This window comes from Chaetomium fimeti, assembly GCF_033439085.1.
Source record: "Chaetomium fimeti strain CBS 168.71 chromosome Unknown B0H64scaffold_3, whole genome shotgun sequence".
NCBI classification, from domain to species: domain Eukaryota; kingdom Fungi; phylum Ascomycota; class Sordariomycetes; order Sordariales; family Chaetomiaceae; genus Chaetomium; species Chaetomium fimeti.
Window position 1 is genome coordinate 4221596 of NW_026944331.1, and position 21419 is coordinate 4243014.

At 57.5% G+C, this 21419-nt stretch overlaps 6 protein-coding genes across 6 annotated transcripts; 4 read left to right on the top strand and 2 right to left on the bottom strand.

Moving 5' to 3' along the window:
- Positions 1 to 279: 279 nt before the first annotated feature.
- B0H64DRAFT_416820 (phosphatase 2C-like domain-containing protein) lies at positions 280 to 2145 on the top strand (the record flags this gene model as incomplete). The annotated part of the gene is made up of 1 exon (XM_062805198.1): positions 280 to 2145. The coding sequence occupies one exon, from the start codon at positions 280 to 282 to the stop codon at positions 2143 to 2145; it is 1866 nt and encodes a 621-aa protein (XP_062661504.1).
- B0H64DRAFT_135615 (heterokaryon incompatibility protein Het-C-domain-containing protein) lies at positions 2075 to 5314 on the bottom strand. The gene is made up of 7 exons (XM_062798203.1): positions 5052 to 5314; positions 4835 to 4995; positions 4394 to 4780; positions 4214 to 4343; positions 4108 to 4147; positions 3402 to 4058; positions 2075 to 3335 (listed from the first exon to the last, which is right to left on the bottom strand). Exons 1-7 carry the CDS (start codon positions 5194 to 5196, stop codon positions 2471 to 2473), a joined length of 2385 nt encoding a protein of 794 aa, XP_062661505.1. The 5' UTR covers positions 5197 to 5314; the 3' UTR covers positions 2075 to 2470.
- Positions 5315 to 6563: 1249 nt separating this feature from the next.
- B0H64DRAFT_320363 (uncharacterized protein) lies at positions 6564 to 7750 on the top strand (the record flags this gene model as incomplete). The annotated part of the gene is made up of 2 exons (XM_062800460.1): positions 6564 to 7303; positions 7360 to 7750. 2 exons carry the CDS (start codon positions 6564 to 6566, stop codon positions 7748 to 7750), a joined length of 1131 nt encoding a protein of 376 aa, XP_062661506.1.
- Positions 7751 to 8421: 671 nt separating this feature from the next.
- On the top strand, positions 8422 to 10284 carry B0H64DRAFT_441398 (uncharacterized protein; the record flags this gene model as incomplete). The annotated part of the gene is made up of 4 exons (XM_062806569.1): positions 8422 to 9089; positions 9143 to 9448; positions 9504 to 9974; positions 10026 to 10284. 4 exons carry the CDS (start codon positions 8422 to 8424, stop codon positions 10282 to 10284), a joined length of 1704 nt encoding a protein of 567 aa, XP_062661507.1.
- A 2802-nt stretch (positions 10285 to 13086) lies between these two features.
- Positions 13087 to 15923, top strand: B0H64DRAFT_320475 (uncharacterized protein; the record flags this gene model as incomplete). Its single annotated transcript, XM_062800470.1, has 5 exons — positions 13087 to 13653; positions 13728 to 14063; positions 14122 to 14163; positions 14235 to 15174; positions 15232 to 15923. The coding sequence occupies 5 exons, from the start codon at positions 13087 to 13089 to the stop codon at positions 15921 to 15923; spliced, it is 2577 nt and encodes an 858-aa protein (XP_062661508.1).
- Positions 15924 to 18545: 2622 nt separating this feature from the next.
- B0H64DRAFT_135710 (uncharacterized protein) lies at positions 18546 to 19489 on the bottom strand. The gene has a single exon (XM_062798204.1). The coding sequence runs from the start codon at positions 19308 to 19310 to the stop codon at positions 18624 to 18626; it is 687 nt and encodes a 228-aa protein (XP_062661509.1). The 5' UTR covers positions 19311 to 19489; the 3' UTR covers positions 18546 to 18623.
- Between the last annotated feature and the right edge of the window lie 1930 nt (positions 19490 to 21419).

A 21419-nucleotide genomic window follows, 5' to 3' on the forward strand; every position in this document is an offset into this window, starting at 1 on the left:
ACCAATGCCCCGACCAATAAATACCCCGACCAACACCAACAACAACGAAACCCCTAATAAGCTAGTGGTACACGTACCACCGAACTGCTCGCCTGCCGTGCCATGGCCGTAGATTTACGACTGCTCAGCTGCTCCGTACTACTGGTCGGGAACTTGCATGAATTGGTCGCCTGAGGAATGCCCTCCTTCCGTCGTCGGACCTCCAGACTTCCCCGAGCCACAATACGAGCGAGCTGGACGCAGCTAGAAACACAACCAGAAGCCCTGCTTGATGCCTTCATGGGCTATGTCGCGACCTTTTTTCAAGTCCACCGGAAAATACACACAAGAAGCGCTAGCATGTCGGTATGCGCATTACAAGCCGCCGGATTGCGACGGCCCCTCCGAGCCCCGGCCCCGGCCCCGGCGCGAACATCGGCAACGGCTCTCCGGATTGTGACGGACCTTCGCGGCGGGCACAGACAGTCATTAGTAGGGAGCCAATTCTTCAAGCGGAGCTTCCACAACTACTTCGTGACCCACCTCCCTTCGTCATCACTACACCCGGACTCCCGGTCGTCAGCCGGTCCGGGCCACAAACTACCCAGGTCCGCCTCAACACCCCACACCCCGGCGCCGGGGTCCGCTCCGGCCGTGGCCCCTCCGAACATGCCCAGCCGCGACCTGACCGTCGTCCGAATACCTCTCCGGAGCGCCAAGCACCACTTCGGCGTCTCCGAATCCCGCGGACAGCGCTGCTACAACGAGGACACAAACCAGGCCGGGACAATTCGGATCCCCGCCTTCGCGAAGAGGGTGCCCGTCAGTTTGGTGCGCCACCAGGCCGCAAGAACCGCCGGGGAGGGCACCAGCGCCGACAGCGCCCTGGGGGATCCGCAGATCTTCTACTTCGGCGTCTTCGATGGCCACGGCGGTAGCGAGTGCAGCCAATTCCTACGGGAGGAGCTGCACGGGTATATCGAGGAGGCCGCTGCCGAGTTTGGGTTAGAGAGCAGTCTCAAGAGGGAGCCCGGGGCGCCCGATTCAATGAGAGATCCTGAGACCGTGTTCGGCCAGCGGGATCCCGCGCCACAATTCGCGGGCGAGAACCAAAACCAAGAGGCCGCGGCCGACACCAACTCGGAAGCGTCCCGGCTACAATCCGACCTCCTCGCCGAATACAAGCGCACAATCGGCGGTTACTTCCGCCGCTTCCGCCCCAACTACTTTACCGCCCCAATGGCGCCGCGCGACCCGTCCTTTTCGCTATCCGATCCCTCCTCCTCCTCCCTATCCGAGCCCTCGCATTCCTCTCGACAACCCCCCCAATCCTCTCTAGCAGCATCCCTCGAATCAGTCCTCACCTACGCCTTCCTCCGCGCCGACCTCGACTTCGTCACCGCCCAAGCCCGCAAGCCCGACCCCGACGACCCCTACGTCTCCGACATCCCCCTCAACGAGGACGAAATCCTCGGCTCCCCACACCTCCCCCCCTCCGGCCACGGCATCGGCGGCCCAGCCCGCTTCAAAGGCGGCTCGACCGCCTCCGTCGCGCTCATCTCCACGCCCACCCCCTCCCCCTTCTGGCACCCGGCCGCGCACTCCACCCTGGTCGTCGCGCACGTCGGCGACACCCGAATCCTGCTCTGCGAGACGGCCACCGGCCGCCCCTACCCGCTCACCTCGGACCACCACCCCTCCTCGCCCGCCGAATCCCGCCGCCTGCGCCGCTACGTCACCGACTCGGTCGTGACCGACTCCTTCGGCGAGGAGCGCATCCAGGGCCTCGCCAACAGCCGCGCCTTCGGCGACATGCAGAGCAAGCGCATCGGTGTCTCCGCCGAGCCCGACGTTGCGCGGCTGGCGCTGCGCCCCGCCGAGTTTTCGTTCCTCGTGTTGATGAGCGATGGGGTTAGTGGGTCGCTGGGGGATCAGGAGATCGTGGATGTGGTCAAGGAGGCGGCGACGCCGGAGGAGGGGGCGAGGCGCGTGGTGGAGTATGCCACGGAGGTGTCGGCGGATGGGGATAATGCGACGTGTCTTGTGGTGAGGCTGGGCGGGTGGGAGAGGAGGAGTGAGGGCGGGGTGGGGAGTTTGGGGACGAGGGAGGTTAGGGAGATGAGGAGGGCTGAGGCGGCGGATCCGAGGAGGAGGGGGCGGCGGTGATGTCCTTCTTTTTTCTCTTTCGCCCTTTTTTTTTTTCTTCTTGTCGCCTGTGTTTTTTTTTTTCTTTCTGCTAATTTGGTTGGTTGGTTCTTGTTCCTTTTGTTGTTGAAAACGTACCGTTCGTAATATGGGCGCTCTTCTTTTCCGGTGTACCTAGCTAGGTACCTCGCTTATTTTGTTTGGTTGGTCGGTTGGCGACGGCATTGCGTTGGGTATGGCGGGTTCTGCATAGCACGGTGGTGAGAGGCATTTTGGGCAAACAAAAAGAGACGCTCATAACATGGAGAAGGGGGGCGGGCGGCGTTTGGGTGGATGGGCGGCTAGACTACCTAGATTTTTGCAAATCACGACGGGCGTCCGTCTGTAAAACCGGTCTGAAATCTGAACTATGGACGACAGAATACCCCACAATCCCCTTCCCTTCCCTACATGACACTTGTTTACTCACCCCTTCCTGTCTCAATACCGCGGGTAATGGCCCCCCCACGAAGGCGGCTGCTGGCCGTGCGGCGGGTAGGCCCCCGGATGCTGCTGCGGCTGGCCGTACCCCTGGGGGTGACCACCGTACGAAGGTTGCGGCGGCGGCGCCTGGTGCTGAGGGTGCTGGTGCTGTCCGTAGGCCCCCTGCCCAGGATACCCCTGATGGCCGCCGTACGGGGGCTGCGCAGGAGGCGGCGTCGGTTGCCCATAGCTCGCTGCGTACCCCGTCGACCCGGGCGTGCCCGCATACGACTGCGGCGTGTGGGGCGAGCTCCCCGTGTAGTAGGCCGCCGCCTGGCCGTGAAGCTGCGGCGGCGGGTGATGCCCACCGCCCGCCGGGCTCGCGCCGAGCTCCCTCGCGTCGCGGTTCACGTTCTGGATGTGCGACCACAACGACCCCCGCCGGTTTGCCGTGTCCGCCGTCTGAGCCGTGGCCACAACCGCCGGCATGACCACCAGAAACAGAGCGCGAACCGGATTCACCGCTGAGAATGTGGTTGTCGTGGTTCTTGACCGACTCTGACGACAGCATGTGATCGAGGCGGCTGCGGTAGGGCGTCTCCTGGGCCCACTTGCGCACCGTCTCGAACATCTCGCGCTGGATCTCGATCTGCTCGTTGCGCGCCGCCGGGTGGTGGAACGCGCGCAGCACGTCGTCGACCACCTCATCCACGGGTACGCCAGGGTTCTCCCACGCGTACATGATACGTCTGTGTATCAAGGGGTGTTAGAAGGTAGGGTTGACTACGAGAAGGACAAAGAGAGGAGAAACGTACGGGACAACGTATTGCAGGATGGTCACGGAGACGCGGCCACCGCACGAGTTGAGGATGTTGGTAAAGTGGTCCTTGGACAACATCGAGTGGGTTGGGTCAGAGCAGCGCGGGTTGGTCCACGGCTCGAACTGCTGCTGGGCACTCGTGGCGATCAGGCCCGACGAGCCCTCCTTGAGCGCCTTGCTGACTTGGTTAATAATGGGCCGCACAAAGGGCGACAGAAGGCCGAGGATGAAGGCCGTTAGAGTCTCGCTGATGTGCTCGAGCAGGCTCTCCAGCCCGGGGATCTTGGAGATCATGTTGTTGATGGACCGAACGATCTTATCGCGGAACTGCATGATCGGGTAGATCTTCCCCGAGACTTTGACCGGGTCGAAGTTGGGGCTCATGCCGGGCATGATGTTGACGTTGCTAGCGTCGCGCGCGTTTTCCCTCTCCTGGGCGGCCGACGCAGCCTTGAGGTCTCTAGCCTGAGAAGCGAAACCGTCACCGACACCAGGGAGCTGGCCCAGCATCGAAATGAAATCGCCGCCGCCGCCTGAGCCGGACCCTAAGAAGCCGCGCTGGCCGCCGCTAGAGCTGTTGGCCTGCTCGGCGTTCTTGAGCGCGATGTCAATCTCATCGACTTCGGACTGGGTGAAGTGGTCGGTGGCCTCGCTGGTCTGTGTTAGTGTAAAATGGGAGGATGGGGATCAGGCATGCATACCCAAGAACCGAGTGCAAAAAGTCAACAGCTCCGAAAGTGCCTGCAATTTCCATCAGTTCCGGCTCACACGACATGTGTACCGCCCCGCCTGCCCCTATTCACGTACCAGTGACGAGAGGATAGACCGTCTTCCCGTTCAGGTGAATTTGGGTCGCGCTGCCGCAGTGGGTGAAGACGTCGCGGTGACCCAGCTCGATGAGGGCGAGCTCGCAATAGTTGGTGTGGGCGCCCCAGTCCTAGCCACAGTCAGTCCATCTGTGTTTACGCCCGCTCCGGTAAAGCCTACCTCCATGCAGTGCAGGGCCTGACCCAGGCACCGCAGAGCTTCGCACAAATCGGCCTCCTTCCCAGACGTGCCGCTCGCGCCGCTGGTGTAAACGCGGGCGAAGTGGATGCTGCGAGCGAAGCTCCAGCGCAGATAGCCAGCGCTCGTGGCCCACCCGCCGCTCTCGTTGGCGATGTAGTTCTTCATGCCAGTGCGGGGGTCGATCTCGAGCTCTCTGGGGTTAATGGGCCCTCGCAGACGGGGATCATATTCACGGGCGTCTGTGTCGTCGGCATAGCCGCGGGGGTTGTCGATGTGCTCCTCGGGCCGGTAGACGCCCAATCGCTCCTCGGTGACCTCGAACTCCTCCGTCGCATAGCCGTTGGCCATGAAGGAGAGCACCCAGACCTGGGATGTCAACAGGTTGATTCATGGCGCATAGGCTTGCCGTGAGCGACTCACAATGATTCGGATAGTGGCCGCGTTGATACCCTTCAAGCTGCCGACATCGACTGCCTGGGAGTAGTCCCTCAGCCAGTTGCCAAAGTAGACGCGCCCGATCATCATGGTCGTCCATTTCTTGCCGTGCAGAAAGGCGACCGTCTTGAGCATATCCTCGATATCTGAAATATGGCATCAGCTATGCGCCGTGGCTTAAGACGAGCCTATCATGACTGACCTCCATGCCTCCAATTGTGACCTTCGACTTGGGCGATAGACGGGATGTTGCCGGCGCCAAACGCTGCAGCTTTTCCAGGAAGGACCACAAGCAGCAAGGCGAGGACCAGGAGCGCATTGCCCCAACCTGGTCTGAAGCCCGCCATGATGTTGACTGTTTGTATCAAAAATGAATAAGAAAATAAAAATCCGAGAATCCTGGTTGCGGTGCAGAATGCGATTCGACGGTTCCTTCCCCCGGAAGTCGGTCGTAGGCTGCAGGAATGAAATTTGAGTTGCGAGTATCCAGTGCCCGAGTGGCAGATAACTAAGTCGAACAGCTGATCAAAATAACCCACAGACGGCGGCCTCTTTTGAAGCACCTGCTCAGGCTCAGCCAGGTATGGGTCAACCTGGAAACGCTCGAGGGAGGTTGGAGGTGAGTGAGCTTGGTCTCATGGCGCCAAGAGCCGAGATCCTTTTACGTCAGATGTCAGATCCAACCTTCTGTCTTTTTTCTATCTATGATTGTTGCTTGCAAGGGCTGCCTTGTCCGATGGAAGTTTTAACACACCACGGCGGTAACACCTTAGGACTACCTACTAGGAGTATATTTCCAAGCTTGTAGTAACATGCGAAAACCGCCTTTCATTTTGAGAATTTAATCCTTTGATAGACTCGTCCTCTTCAACTAAAATCCGAAGCCCGAGAGGGTTCCAGGAGGGGCAGAGCTGAACCCCGCCATGCTCGGCAGCCCTAGGCGCCAAGTCTCGGCTCGCTGTTCCGTCCTATTTTCTAGTTAGAACGATTCTTGTTATCAACATTCAGTTAAGAGGAGGTCAATGCACCATGATATTTCATACTTGCATATTTCAGTCAGGACGAAACGCTCAGCCGACGCAATGTAATACAATACCAACTTGAAACGAGCAATTTCCAAGGCATTCTCCTACTTTGTGCTTTGTACATATGCTTTTCCTCTCACGCCTGTGACTGAGAACCTAATTCCACTTTTCTATTTTTAAGAAAGCAGCCATCGCTCCGCGGGCCCCGTCGTTTTCTCTTTCCAGCTCCGAGTCGTCGGATCCCGGCTGCGGAACCAACCCGATACGGGATGATGCCCAAGTCGGACGATTTCCAAATTTCCAAAACTGCCCGCTAGGGTGATTCAGCCCGCAAAGCTTGGCGAGCTTACGTACCGGCAGTAACGCCATTGTCATTCGATGCGGTTTCACGCGGATCCGAAAGATTTCGCGTCTCTGATTCGCGCTTTTCTTGGGACCCTGGCTCAAATCTGATCCGCCTTTTCCGCAAGTGTCAGGACTCGTTCGTTCCTCCCCTGACTGGGAGCGGCCTGGAGATTTCTTTTCGTCCGAGTCTTGTTCTCCCTTGAATTATTATTGTTCTTTCCCAGCACAACACTTGTCGCTGTCCCTCGTCAACGTGCTCCGTCTCGCTACACTTGTCGGGCGTAGCGCATGCCAGGACCTCCAACTTGATCGAGCTCGACTGCCCCGAAACGGGAAACGCAAGCATGCCCGGCCGAACGCTCCCGACTTTCACCCTCGCCGAGGTTGAGGCGCATAACTCGGCAAAGTCTTGTTTTGTCACGTTGGGGAGAAATGTCTACGACGTGACCGATTTCGTCGATGCGCACCCCGGCGGCGGCGACCTGGTGCTCGAGTACGCCGGCAAGGACATCAAGGAGATCCTCGAAGACCAAGCGTCGCATGAGCATTCCCAAGCGGCGTACGAGGTTCTCGAAGATTCCCACGTCGGTTTCCTCGCTTCCGCCAACGGATCTGCCAACGGAAAGACAAATGGCAATGGCACGGCCAATGGGGCAGCGAATGGTGTGAACGGTACTTACGTGCATCCCAGGACGGGCATGTCCTGCGAGGAGGATCTGAGCAAAGATACCGACATCTCCTCCGACTACAAGACGCACAAGTTCCTCGACCTGGGCCGACCGCTATTCCCGCAAGTCTGGTTTGGCGGCTTCTCCAAAGACTTCTACCTCGACCAGGTCCACCGGCCGCGCCACTACAAGGGCGGAGAGTCGGCCCCTCTGTTTGGCAACTTCCTCGAGCCTCTCACCAAGACGGCGTGGTGGGTGGTCCCGACGATCTGGCTGCCGTGTGTCACCTACGGCCTCTACATTGCGAGCCCAGGGTTCACTAGCCCCCTGGGGGAAGCGGGCTGCTTCGCATTTGGCGTCTTCGCCTGGACACTCATCGAGTACTTTATGCATCGGTTCTTGTTCCATCTTGATTAGTGAGTCCCGTCTTGCCCACATACTACCTGGCCTTCCACCTGCTAACACTTCTCAGCTACCTCCCCGACAACCGGGTTGGCATCACCCTCCACTTCACCCTCCACGGCATCCACCACTACCTCCCCATGGACAAGTACCGCCTGGTCATGCCCCCAACTCTGTTTATTGCGTTGGCCCTCCCCTTCTGGAAGCTGGCGCACGGCATCTTTTTCTGGGACTGGTACATGGGGACGGCCGCCTACTGCGGCGGCGTCTTCGGCTACATCTGCTACGACATGACACACTACTTCCTGCACCACCAAAACCTTCCGCTGTGGTGGAAGCAGCTCAAGAAGTATCACCTTGAACACCACTTCCTCGACTACGAGAATGGCTTTGGCGTCACAAGCCCCCTCTGGGACAAGGTCTTTGGCACCGAGCTTGAGATGAAGCCCAAGAAGTTTTAGATGGACGGAATATGAGCTAATGACGGGAGATGGGGACATATATCTTGTAATGAGGCGGGCACGCACACATCACGACATCTTCGAGCAGGTATTCTCGCTGAAGCTCTCGATGGGCTCCGGTCTTTTCTCTCCCCTGTAGGTGGTCACCGAGTGTCTGAGCTCACTGTTTTGGGGTGAGGGATGAGGGATCTTTCCGTCTTCAGGGATTTAATTCTCCTCTCGCGTGGACTGTTGAGGCCATTGGCCTTGAAATACATAATGTTAATATTGTGACTGTTTTTGATTCCATATTCGCCGCGTCACCCGTGCCATTGCTCAACCTGTTAACGGCCACATGACCGCCTTCACTGTCACAAAGGCGCTCTCGGCCCTGAATCATACGAGACTCCGTGCCCACACTGTAATTACACAGTAGAGAGGAACTCTCCGCCACTTGCAATTAGCCCGAGCCCCTCACGTGATCCATCATTTTCGATTCAATTGTGCCCACTGCCATTTCCGCTTTCGCCTGCCTCCCTCCTCTTTCAGGCACCCGCCGTCGACCAACTTCGCTCGCTGAGTTGCAAATATCGCGACAAGTCCCGGCTCTCCTAATTGCGCCCCAGAGAGATTCCAGTGCAATAAAAAAAGAAAAAAGAAATAGTGATTAAGCCATCGAACCAGTTGTCAAAATGTCAGGCTTGGACGTGGAAGCCCTCCTTGACTCGACTGCTTCCTCCAAGGAGCAAACCGGCAAGGTTATCGCTAATGGCGACTCACCTCAGGCCGGAAGCCGTAGCGAATACGACCGCGAGCGCGAGCGCGAGCGCGATAGAGACCGCCGCAGCCGCGATCGCAGCCGAGAAGGTGACCGCGACCGAGACCGAGGCCATCGCCGCCGTGATCGTAGCACCGGTCGCCACCGAAACTCTTCCAGCGGTCGGAATACCCCGAGGAGTGAGGCCGGGAGCCACAAGAGTAGGCGCCGGAGCCGGAGCCGTGATTCTGGCCGACACTCACGTCGTCATAGAACCGACGGAGACTACTACCGTGGCAACCGCGGTCGTGGTGGCCGCTCCCGCTCCCGCTCACCGAACCGTTACTACCGCCCGCCTGGAGAAGAGCGTCGCGACCGCGAGGATCGCGGCTATCGCCGCCGCGATGAAGAACCTCGTGCCGCCGGAAACAGCACACCCCGCGATACTTCGCCGACGGGAGACGAGCGCGATCGCCGCACCGTCTTCGTCCAGCAGCTGGCCGCTCGCCTCCGTACCCGCGAGTTGAAGGAATTCTTTGAAAAGGTTGGCCCCGTTGCCGAGGCGCAAATCGTAAAGGACCGTGTTAGCAACAGGTCTAAAGGGTACGTCTTTTCTGTTCCTCGTTGCTAGTCATCTCGAAGCTAACCGTCTCTAGTGTCGGCTACGTCGAGTTCAAGGGTGAAGAATCCGTTGCGGCCGCCCTCCAGCTCACTGGTCAAAAACTCCTAGGTATTCCCGTCATCGTTCAACCCACCGAGGCCGAGAAGAACCGCCAAGTCCGTAACTCGGAATCGTCCGGCCATCCCAACTCGGTCCCCTTCCACAGGCTCTACGTCGGCAACATCCATTTTAGCATCACCGAGACAGACCTCCAGAACGTCTTTGAGCCCTTTGGCGAACTCGAATTCGTGCAGCTGCAGAAGGACGACAGCGGTCGCAGCCGAGGCTACGGTTTTGTCCAGTACGTATCCGCCCTGCCCCTCGTCGCTAGGTCATTTCTAACATTCGTATAATAGGTTCCGTGATGCTGGCCAAGCCCGTGAGGCTCTTGAGAAGATGAACGGGTTCGACCTGGCCGGTCGTCCAATTCGTGTCGGGCTTGGAAACGATAAGTTTACCCCAGAGTCAACTGCCAACCTCTTACGGGGATTCCAAGGCCAGAATCAGAATCAACAGTTCCAGGGATCCTCATTCTCCGGTGCCGGGGGCAGAGGCCCCCAGGCGTCCAACTTTGACCGTGCCGGCGGCCGAGACAACGAGAAGGGTACCGGCGCTAGTGCCCTGGACGATACCGACGTCGCCGGTGTCAACTTTAACAACTACAGCCGAGACGCCCTCATGCGGAAGCTGGCGAGAACTGACGAGCCAACCAACGGCCAACCCGAGCGACAGATTTTAAAGCCCAAGACCGAGACGAAACCCCTCCCCGTCAACGTTAGCATGGCGAGCCGCTGCGTGGTTCTCCACAACATGTTTGACCCCGCTGAGTACGTTCTCCGCTCTCCATTAACAGAAGCAGAGTCGCTAACATCCGCCAGGCAAGTGGGTGAGGACTGGGCTAAGGAGCTGGAAGAGGAAGTCCGGCAAGAAGCCGAGGAGAAATACGGTCACGTCGTCCACATCTCGCTCGACCCCAACTCCCAAGGCGACATCTACCTTAAATTCGACAAGGTTTCCGGCGGAGAGAACGCCATCAAGGGCCTCAACGGTCGCTACTTTGATGGACGGATGATCACTGCTGCTCCGGTTGTGGACGCGGTCTACAGCAGTTTGTTCTCTCGCACCAAGGCGATCTAAGACACTAATCACGGGCCCCTGCTGTCTGCATAGGAATTCCACATGGTTAGCTGCCCTCCCCTCGGCGTCTTCTTGCAATAGATTTTGACATGTCATCAGACTCCCGTTCCGCCATGCCATAGAAAGGCTTCATCATCACCCACCACCACTTCCATGTCGATTATTTGTTGGATTATTTCCCAAAAGTTTAGGAGCCGACGTCGTTCTCGCCAGCATCATCCCCGGCTTGACCACCCTAGCGGCCCGGGTAGGCACCGTCGATATCCACTGATTTACGCCCGTAGAACCGCTCTAGCCTTCCGCTTCATTTTCGATCAACTCTACACCTTTCCGAATTCGGCAAGAGCGCGATCACGAAGCCTCCCGTCTGGCGTTGGCGTTGCTGATTTTGTACCTAGGCAGAACAGACTCGCATCAACAGAGGATGGCGGTTCCGCCGCCAGAGGTGAAGCGGTCCCTCTGTGTGTTTGACCAGTTGCTTAATTCTTCTAGGTAGTTTTCGAAATAGAGTTTGACCTTGAGCCTTGCTATACCCTTGCTATTATCGTGATTGCGATGCCTTTATGAACGAGAAGAGCTAACCTAGGCTGCCTAGGTGCATATCCTCTCCTTCCCATCTACGTTCCCATCCAGTGGGTGAAGTGTGAGATGTCATTGCTGTCAAGTAGCATATATACACCATATTTCCATACTTTACCTTTTTCGTTCTTTTACCCGTTGTCTCCTGACACGGGTGTTCCTCCTTTAAATCAAGTGATCGTATAACACATACCTTATTGTGTTAACCATACTCACCAGGCCCGCTGCCACTCGGTTAATGGTAGCCACCGCCCCGAGTGTGCTACGCCCTTCCTTGATCCTAATTGTGAAGTCTCGGTCGAGCTTGGTCGAGATGGTTGCTTTTGGTTACCTAGCAGCCAGGTACAGGCAGGGAAATGGTTCCGCTTTCCTTGTCTTCTCTCTTCGGCTCCTCTTCCCTCCTAATTCTTTCTTGCTGGGGCGTTGTTGTTGACTCTATATACTGGCTATTAATGGCTATGCTTTGTTTTGGGAGTCCTCCCAAATGCCGTCTCCTTCAACTTGCTGCAGTGTAGTTGCTGTTGTCATTGACGTTGTGTCGGGCTACCTTGCCGTTCCTCATTCAGAGGATGCTCACTTGTCGACTAGTGTCGTGAGCTCGTGTTCCGCTTGCCCTGACGCTGTCAATATCTAGGTTTTCTCTGACCTTTGTCTATTTGGTGTTGTTTTACCAACCGGCCCCCGCTTGTCCGTTCCATTGCCGAGTAAGCATGGTTGTCCTAGCTTTAAATCCGGCACTCCCCCCTTCTCTCTCATCGTCCGGCCACACCCGTTGCCGTTGTTGTTGTTCCCCACTTTGTTGACATTGCCCCTTTCATTGTTGCTGTCCATATCTTCATGGTCTCTAGACCTAGGTCCAATCTGAGCCCCTATTCCAGAGCTCGCCGCTCACTGGGCAGAACTGAGTCCTCACTGCAGACTCCATATGTGAGCCGCACACTTGCCATCTGGGACAGACTGACCCTCCTCCCCTTTCGGCATATATGTTCGTTCTTTTTATGCTTCCTCTCCCACTCTTCTCCTTTCCATCGTTAGCGGCGTCTGCTTCTTTGGGAGAGCGCTGCGGCCTCGGTGCTCGAGAATGAGAAAACCCCTTTTAGTGATCGCCCACTCTTCCTAGAAACTCCAAAGATGTTTCGGGAAGACGAGCTACCAACATCCATCGTCAGCAACCCCATTGTTTACTCTTCGCCAGGGGCAATACTCGCATGCTTCCGTCACCCGACCTTCAATGGCTAGCAGCTAGCTTGAGGGAGGCTTTGAAATGCTATGGTCAAAGGGCGCTCTCAATGTTTTGCAAAGAGACACCGGGTTAGACACTTGCTCTTCTAATAACGATCAGTTAATAAGTTCTAGTCACTATGTTCCGTCCGACATCTGAAGATAAGGGAACACAATACAGTCCGCCTGTTCACATCACACACGGCCTAGTGCCATTCACTTGAGGACATGTAAGCTAACGTGAAGGGGGCTGGGCCCTGCCATAGGTTCAATGCCAGTCACACCCACAAATGTCTTGAAGTTTCGGCCTTCTGCCTCACCTCCCTGCCCAATAACTCATCACTAAAGGTATACCAGCCTGGTTTTACCCATAGAAAAAACTCTTCCCTTTGAAAATTTTATTCCACTGTCCATCCGCCTACTTCCCCTTTCGGCATCGTCATCTCGTCATCCCTTGCCGCTCTCTCCACTCCCTTGCTCGCCCTCTACTCGGACTCTCAACTTTCCACAGCCCCTAGCTTTTCTCCCGAGAAGTTGTAGCAGGGGCCAGCGCCTCTTTTCTTTGTCTAGACGTCAAGGATCGGCGCTGATTCGAAGGCAGCATCTAGAATCCCGGGGCTCGCCTCCTGCTACCCTAGAACAGGTTCGTTGCGCTATCATCAAGCTCCTAGTCTTATACCAACCCCCCTACCACAGCATACTAATAACAGCATCCTTTTCCAGTTCGCCGATTCTGGGGACATCCAGAAGGAGCCAGGCAGCCAATAACAAGTCTTCTTCCCATTCCCTTCTTTTTCTCTTCCCTTTCCCTCTTGCGCTTCCCAATTCCCGCGCTCTCTCCTCCCTCTCTCCCTTCTCCTTCATATTCCCCATTTCCAAATTTCTCATTCTCATTTTCTTTCTTCAACCTCCGCAACCCGACCCCGCCATCCGCGGTATTCCTTGCCTTGCTTCTCTTCTCTTCTCCATCCTCTCGAATAACCTCATCATACCGACAACACCATGGCCGGCGCTCGCTTGGACGGCGACAGCCCTTCCAGCAGCGACGACGAGAGTGTTGCCGGCTCCGGCGGCGCGCCTCTCTACGCGTGGTCTCCGGAGAATCGCGCCTCGCGCGTCGAGGAAAACAAGCGTTTTCCTTCCCAAACCAACACCACGGCCGCCCAGTCGGACAGTTCCACTGGCAAGCACCTCGCGATCGAGTCTGCTCTCGACAGTAAGCGAGACCCCAGAACCCCGTCGGACCAGGAAATCCAAACACCTGAGCCGATTAAGCCGCGCCGGTCGTTCTCCAAGTCGACTCTCCGAGCTGCGGCTAAGGCATTTGCTCACCCGACGGGCACCTCAGTCGGTGGTGTCTCCCCATCTTTGAGCCTGACTGCCTATCCAGGCCCCGGGGTCACTGCTCAGCGCCAGCCCAGTCTCCCAATGCTTCTTACTCTTTCGTCTTCTGCTTCTCAGACGCAGAGTCGCTCCCTCATCCCCGGCTCGACCACTCATTCTTTCATCAACGCCATGCAAGCCATGAACATTAACGCGGCAGAGGATAATCTTCATCCCCTTCAAAAGGTAAATTGTCCCAAGATCATCTCAATTGCCGAATCCTTCTACACTTCCATCCATGCTAACCATCCAAACATCAGACGCATCGCGACCAGACTTGCAAACTACAGGCGCGCGTCTGGGGCCTCCGCCAGGGCATGTATGGCCAGAGTGCCATTCCACAGGAATTCCTCATGTCATTCGACTACGACGTGCAGGAGCTCATGAACAATACCGTCAAGATGAACCAGGCGGTTGACCGGCTGACGGCCGAGCTCAAGAAGGCGTTCGCTGACCAGGAACGCGTTCGTATCCTCGAGACTACCATTCGCACTCTTGAGAGCGATCTCAAAGAGTGGAAGGAGCGCTGTCAAAACGCCGAGAAAACCCTAGCGAGCCTCGCAGGGCGCAGCGATGAGGACATGAAGACGATTCAGGTATGTCCACTCATCTCATGTTCTTTGGGGCGGAAGAGTAGCTAATAGCGAATCACAGTTTCTCAATGAGCAACTTCGCCAGAATGATATGGCTCGCACGGTAAGTATTTTCTCTCACTTAGGTTTCTTTCGTCTTTTCAGTAAAACACGGTTGCTAATAGTCGACATAAGATCCTCCAGGACCAGGTCAACGGCAAGCGAAACCTGTGGCTAAACGTCCACAATGACCCTCAGGACCGGGCTGCCGTTCTGGATACCCTCGCTCGTTCTTCGACTCCTCTCAGCAGTCAAACCTTTGCGTTGCCCCCCGCGGAGCAAGGCTATGCCCCGAGTGTCAGGGCTCCCCCTCCCACTCTCCGCTCGAGCAGCTCTCTCACTGCCAATGTTCACACAGGCATCGACCGCTCGGGCAACGGCACCCCAGGCAACGTCAACCCCAGCGGTTTCTACTATGGCGGTGCTCCCCAAGGACCTGGTGGCCCCTTCGCCGGTGGATATTCTCCCTTCCAGTCTATCCCCTCGTCACTCTCTGGGCCCGTGGTCTACCAGGGTCACTCCCACCACCAGCGCCGTCCGTCCAACACCACGGCCACCAGCGGCCGCTCTAATGCCAGCTTCGCGGTCAGCCGCCCTTCATCCGGCCCCAGACGGAACCCCAGGGTTACTACGATGAGCACCGAGACCGGCAGCCCCAAGGAGCGGAAGCGCGCTACGCCGGGCTCTCTCGTGAGGGCCGACCTCGAGGGCTCGGACTGCCTGAGCTGGGCAGATGAGTTCCAGTCGCTGTTCGCGCTGATCTACGGCTTCTGCGCCTCGTACTTCCACGACCTGCCTCCGATCGACGAGAACTGGAAACGGCAGATCCAGTCGGAGGCCAACGGCCAGCTCTGGGACTACATCTGCAAGATCTGCCAGACCAACCAGGAGCAGACCCACGGTGAGCACGCCATGCGCCTGCTGAGCAACCGCGACTCCCGGCCGTACCTCATGCAGCGCCTCATCCTGCAGCACATCATGGTCTTTATCTGCAGCTACGAGGGCTGGAAGGACTACTCGGAGGATGTGGACGAGGAGATGGAGAAGCTGGACATGCGGTTGAAGAAGATGGATCGTGAGTGCCCCCTCTGTCTATTTATTAACACCCACTAACAAACCCCCTCCCTCGCAGCCTCCAAAGCCTACGACCGCCAGGCCCTCATTGACCGCCGCGCCCAGCTCGTAAGCGAGATGGTCTCCGGCAGCAACGCGGCAGCCTTCAAGAACTTCAAACTGACCCAACACCACCAATACCTCAAAACCATGGTCGCCCCCTTCCTCACCCGCCGCAGCCGGCCCACCACCCACAACAACAACAACAACAACACCAACACCTCCACTTCCCTCACTACCCACAACACCACCACAGGCACTCACCCCCCTACCCATCCTCCCGCGGCCTCCACAAACGCCAACACCACCAACGAGGCCCTCTACGACCTCTTCGGCATCACCACCAGCGCCTGGGAGCTGTCGGCCAAGCTGTTCCGGTCGCGCCTGACCTTCCAGTACGTGTGGAACGACGCGGGCGTGCGCTTCGCGGCGGACACGCACGAGCCGTTGGATTTGCCATCTCTACCTGGTTCTGGTTCTGGTTCTGGGGGTGGGGGTGCTGGGGGTGGTTCTGGGGGTGGTTCTGGGGGTGGTTCTGGTGGTGGTGTTACTGGGGGGGTTGCGGCTGCGGAGAGGTTGCTGGCGCTGCAGCAGGATCATGCGCGGGTGCGGTTCTGTGCTACGCCGGCGGTTACGGTGAGGAATGATCAGGCGATGACGATTCGGACGAGGAATATTCTCAAGGCGGGGGTGTTGGTGATGCGGTATTGAGGGGGTGGGGAAGGGTGAGTGAGTGAGTGTGGGCAGGTGGCTAGAGGGATGCCCGCCAGGGGGGAAGAGAGAAAACGGAGATGTTGGGACGGGGGCAACTTGCAACGCAACGCAACTTTACAACTTTATGCGCGATCTTCAGATTGATTCAACTATTTCGACACCGTTTCCGGGCTGGGAGAGATCAACCTCGGCCGACGGCTTAATGCGACACGACACAAACAAAAAATGGTGATGGAGGGACGGGACTGAGAGAGAGAAAGAGAGAGAGCCCGTCCAACTTGGTTGGCTTCGACCTTCTTGGAACCCGGCTCCCGGACGGCGGTTAGCTTGGAAGGCTCGGGATTCAGGATCACACCCCTCTTGGGTCACTGTTCTTGGAACCCTCTTTGTTTCCAGGCTAGGGAGTTGCATTTGGGGCCTCAGATCAGGCCACGGTTCTTGGGGCAGAGGGGCAGCATGTCACAGGAAGCCAGTACGAAACCCGGGGGCTATTACTTGCTACTGGCATCCACCGGCGGGAGGAAGTCTCTCAACAAGCAGGCCCTCTCTTTGCTCTCGGGTATAGGGAAAGCGACTAGGGTTTAGGAGTTGCTGGTGGACCTTGCTTCCTTTGCTAGACGGAACTGACTTCTTTCTTCTTGCGACTTGCACATGTAGAATACACAACAACCACTTGCCAGGGATCAGCCCATATGGCCCAGTTAATACATTATTAATCCTCGTTTCTGCTCTCCTGACCTGGCTGACTGCAACTGCGTGATGCCACAACATGACGTCTGACGTTGAAACTAGGGAGTTGTAACCCTCACGTCGCACCGGCGGGAGCGGCGCGTGCATGATGGGAAAGGGGAGACCCAGTTGCCCAGGTCCTCCAACTGCGGGGATACGAGGCTGGCCAGCGGATCACGACGAGGTCGAGGTAACCGGTACACATCTCGAGCCAAAACAAGCCAAAGCAGTACAGAGGATAGGGGACGATGACGACGACCCCGATGGCGGAGCAGTCCCCCGATATGCCCGAGATCAGCGGCAGTCGACGCGGATGGGGTTGTAAGGATACCACTTACTGAGCCGGGTGATCTGCGCCGTGCAGGCCGGAGGGTGTCGCGTTGGGGGGCAGAAGGCCGAGCCGCTGCCAAGTTTCCCGGCCGCGCAATGCCCGCTCCTTGTCTCTCTGCGCCTGCATAATCGCCGCCGTGAACCACATCACCGTGGTGGTGGTGGTGGTGGTGGTGGTGGTGGTGGTGGTGGTGGTGGTGTAGTCGCAAGACAAGCCGACGACAAGCCGACGGCAAGACAAGACATTCAACACGAAGACGGCAAGAATCAGGGAGACAATAACTCCCTTCCGTCACTCCCCCGCCGTTCAGAATCAGGAGACCACTCCCCCGCACAACCCTCACCACCCGACCAAACCCCCCCTTCAATGCCCGATCTGGCCCGATTCCACCCCGTGATCTCCGCCGGGTCTGCCACACCAAAACCACACCAAAACCACACCAGGCCCGCCGAGAACAGATAGAACAGAGCTAGTTATTGGCGTTGGGAAAAACCCCGAGGTTCCCCCCCTGAGCACACCACGGCGCAGCTCAAAACGAGCAGTGCTCCCCTTGCATGTCTCACAGCCAGACAGGCAGCCGGCCATGCTCAGCTCGGGATTGGACGGAGGGGGGCTCTGATCGAATATCGAAAACAAGCAAAGCCGACTCTTGTGGTGGATGGCAGTTGATAGTTAGCGCACGCCGAACACCACCACCACCACTACCACCACAATATTCGTATCCCCATGAGATATGACGGACATCAGACACACAGACACGAAACGGCTCGACGGCTCGACGGACAGAACATGTCGCAACAACAACAACAACAAACTGCACTAGAGAGAGTCTAAAACACCCCCGCCATCCATGAACCGTCACACAAGCAAGCGTCAAAAGTAACCCTCCATGGGAAGTGCCCCTCTCCCCCACACGCACACAACAACAACAACAACCAACCTTGTTAATCCCGGTGCTCATCTTCTCTCCGCATCCATGTCCACCTGCACACTTACCGGCCGATCGCCACTGATCAGATAGCGGCGCGCAGGACGGGCAGGACCTTTTGGCCCGTAAGTTGTTGGTTGGATTGTTGAAGGAAAGGGTGGAGGTGGATGGTGGAGGAGGGTTTGCAGGACACACAGTGCGTGCGCCGGTTCGTAACCTCCAGAACCCTCAGCATGGTTCGATGCGTGGATCCCCCCCTCCCCACCTCCTCACAAAACCCTCTTTCCAGCAGTCTCCGCATTTGCCAAGAGCTGCCATCCACTCCTTGTGTAATGTCTTGGCGATGGTGGGAAGCGGGTCGAGCGGGTCAACCGGGGGTATAGCCAAGAAGCCAAGCCCAGACTGTCTCCGTCATTTTTTCTTGTTCTTGTCCTTATTCAATGTTATTCAATGTTTCCGCTGTCTCCGGCGCCTGTGCTGCCCGAAGCGAAGGCGCGCTCGGTTACCCGTGCGTGCCGTGCGGTCTGCTTGCTTTCTTGAGCCATGCTGCTGATGCGACGCTATCGACGGCGGGTTTCTGCAAGATCCAGGCTGAAGCGGCAGGGAATCGCACCAAAGAAAAGAGAAAGAGATGGGGGGGAGAGATAATGCACGATTGCACAGTGTGATTGTGGGATATTACGGCGATTGTGACTTGCCCAAGTAACTGTCATCGACGAACACAGTAGGAGGTGTGGTGGCTGACAATGGGGCATCCATCGAGGCGAAGCACGATGGGGAGGCGAACAAAGCACTGACTATCACTTTGTACATCTGTACGAGGTGACAGTGTCCGGGCGCGAGAGGGCTCCGCCCTGGTGGTGAGGAGCTGGGAAGGACAAGGCGATGGCGGCTGATGGCGCGACGCCGCGCTGCGTGAAATCCGGGGTGAAAGAACCGTATCGTCGGGATGACTGGGGGCGTGGGCGCCGTGGCGCTGCTTTTCGGGTAGCCAATGGCGTTCTTGTCGATTCCAGCTTGCGCGGAGACGCCGGAGACACCGGAGAAGCAGAGAAGCAGTCGTGGAGACAGATCTGTATTCGTAACGACGGGTATCTGGCGAACTGGACAATACCATCCTGCGTTGACCGAATTCCCATCGTCTCCGTAAAGGAGTTTTGGGGGTTGGTTCCTTGGTGTCAGCTCTCGGGCTCTTGCTTATTGTGATCCCCCGGGGTCCATGAAACTGTTCTGTGGCATCAGGACAAGTTCCATGGTTGTGGTCAAGGCCGAACCACGCTACCGGTGTGACGAACCAGAGTCCAGGATCACGAGCGGAAGGCCGTGTGCTTCCCAGCTCCTTGGGGCCGGAGAAGAAAACGGTGGAATCGCCCGGCCTGTGATGCCTCCCATTCATTGGAAGAGGGACCACGGGGGCTTGCGTGTTGGCTCAGTTCTTGACATGGTCGATCGGGGCAAAAGGTGCCTCGTTCAGCGAAACGGTTGGCCTGAGCCCCGGGCGCGAGCAAGGCTGTTTGAGACATTGAGGACTCCTTCGTGCCAGGAGAGGAAACGGCTGGCATCCCGCCATCCATCCACGCTAGCCTGGCGACAGCTCTCGTCACATGTCCAGGCAGGTGACAGTCTGAATGACGGCCTAAAAATGGAAAGGTGTGAAGCTTCTTACCGAGGTACCTTGTAACTTTCCGGCGGAGTGTCAACCAACGGGCGAGCGAGCCAGCCCAACGGCCGAACCTCAGCAACAGCATCACCGTCTGATGCACATGAGGTTCCTCGAATGCGAGCTTGCGGCACAGTGAGTGCACCAAGAGTGATCGTCCTCCATCCTCCGTTCCCCACTCCCCGAACGATTACGGGCATGACGTGCATGGCAACGGGACTGGCGATAGCAGGGTCGTCGATATTGCTGGGACGACGGGAAGGGAGCAGTTCAACCAGCCTGAGGAACGAGAAACCGCTTGCTGCCCACGCTGCCACGGCGAGGAGGGGTTGGAGGAGGGTTGCATCGCTTGCTCCAAAGCGGTGCTGTGTCGCGCTGGGCTGTAACCAGATCGGTGCAATTCAAGCCACTTGTGCAGCCGTTTTCGCCCTGCAGAAACCGTCTCCTTTTCCCCTGCAGACGGCGAATAAAGAGGAGAAGGGAACTCGAAGCCCTGCTTGATTCAACCGGGAAAGCACATGCGGTTCGAGCAACGGCTAAGCACGAAGCCGCTTTTGTGTTCGCCGAGCCATCCCAAGGCAAAACGCGGGCCAAGATGAGGGAAAGAAGGACCTGATGTGACGAGGGTTGGAAGGACCCCGAGTCACGAACAAACGAGAAAGAGCACTCGGTCGTTGTCGCTGTTCTTGAAGAAAATGGCATTATCCATCGAGGCAAGTGGAAGCGCTCCGGTGCAGCAGGAGCGACCGTGAACGGCGGCGGGACGTCGTCCGTTTCCCATGCAATCGCAATTGACGTCTCCATTGCGCTCCGAATCTCTGACTGCCTTGAGAGAGAGTGCACGAATTGGTGCGTGAGACCTGCATGACACCAAGCCTGATGATTGGCTTGGGCGGGCTGGGGCGGTTGAGGCGATTCCCGTTTGGGGATTCTGGAGGGGTTGCCGGCGAGACGGATGCTGCCTTCACTGTCGCCCTCGCGTGGTGAGCTCGTGGTCACTTCTCACGTCGGATGCGCGATGATGTCCTGCGCACTAATCCGTCGCAACTCCTTGGGTAATCCATCTACGAGATTTTGCCCCTCTTGGAGGCGTTCTGGGACTCACCGTCTGTCTTCGGGTTTTCGCGGCATTCACACTCGCACTACAAACGACATCAGACAATTCCGCCCCCAAGGACTGGGGACAACGCCACCATGCTCTTGTCTCAGCTCCTCAGGTAGAGTCGCCGATATAATGACCGGTCACCAAATTGGCCGGCTTCTCTTCGATTGTATCTCTCTTCTCCAAATGCCAAGGGTTACTCTTGTTAACGCGGGGATGCCTTGGGCAGCAACGGAGGTTTTAAACCACTCAGAACTGCAGCAGTCTGGAAAGGAGCAGAGAACGGTCTGGACCGTCCAACCAATTCCACGATGCCATCGCTCCCGGCTCCATCGCTCCCGGCTCCATCCCTAACTCGGTCATCCGAAGACTGGCTTCCGGGTCGGCTCAGCAGAGATGGTCGCGGCCCTTTTGCTCGGTGTTTTTACCGAGGATAACGAGCTCAACAACCCGAATGCTAAGCAGGAGGGGCGGCAGGAGTCACGATCGTGGAGCATCAATGCCCCGCGTCGTGAGTTATTCCCACCTTGAAGTTGTGAGGATCTTCCCTCTCACAACCCAGTATAGCTGCATGCAATATCCAAACGCACCGTTTCGGCTGGACGAAGGGCCTTCTGCTCGAGCCGGTCAGGATGGAACGCTTCGTCGCGGGTCACTCCAAAAAGACGAGGGGCAGCCCACTTTTGGTAAGCCGAGATCCGTCTCACAAGACGGAACCCCATTGGGTCCCGCACCACCCATGG

Bases quoted from the DNA above. Each gene is read 5' to 3' on its own strand.
- B0H64DRAFT_135615 (XM_062798203.1), bottom strand. From the start codon at position 5,196: ATGGCGGGCTTCAGACCAGGTTGGGGCAATGCGCTCCTGGTCCTCGCC. The intron at 4,996-5,051 runs GTCAGTCATGAT...GCCATATTTCAG, and splicing joins TCACAATTGGAGGCATGGAG to ATATCGAGGATATGCTCAAG. The intron at 4,059-4,107 runs GTATGCATGCCT...AACACAGACCAG, and splicing joins TTTTTGCACTCGGTTCTTGG to CGAGGCCACCGACCACTTCA.
- B0H64DRAFT_135710 (XM_062798204.1), bottom strand. From the start codon at position 19,310: ATGAATGGGAGGCATCACAGGCCGGGCGATTCCACCGTTTTCTTCTCC.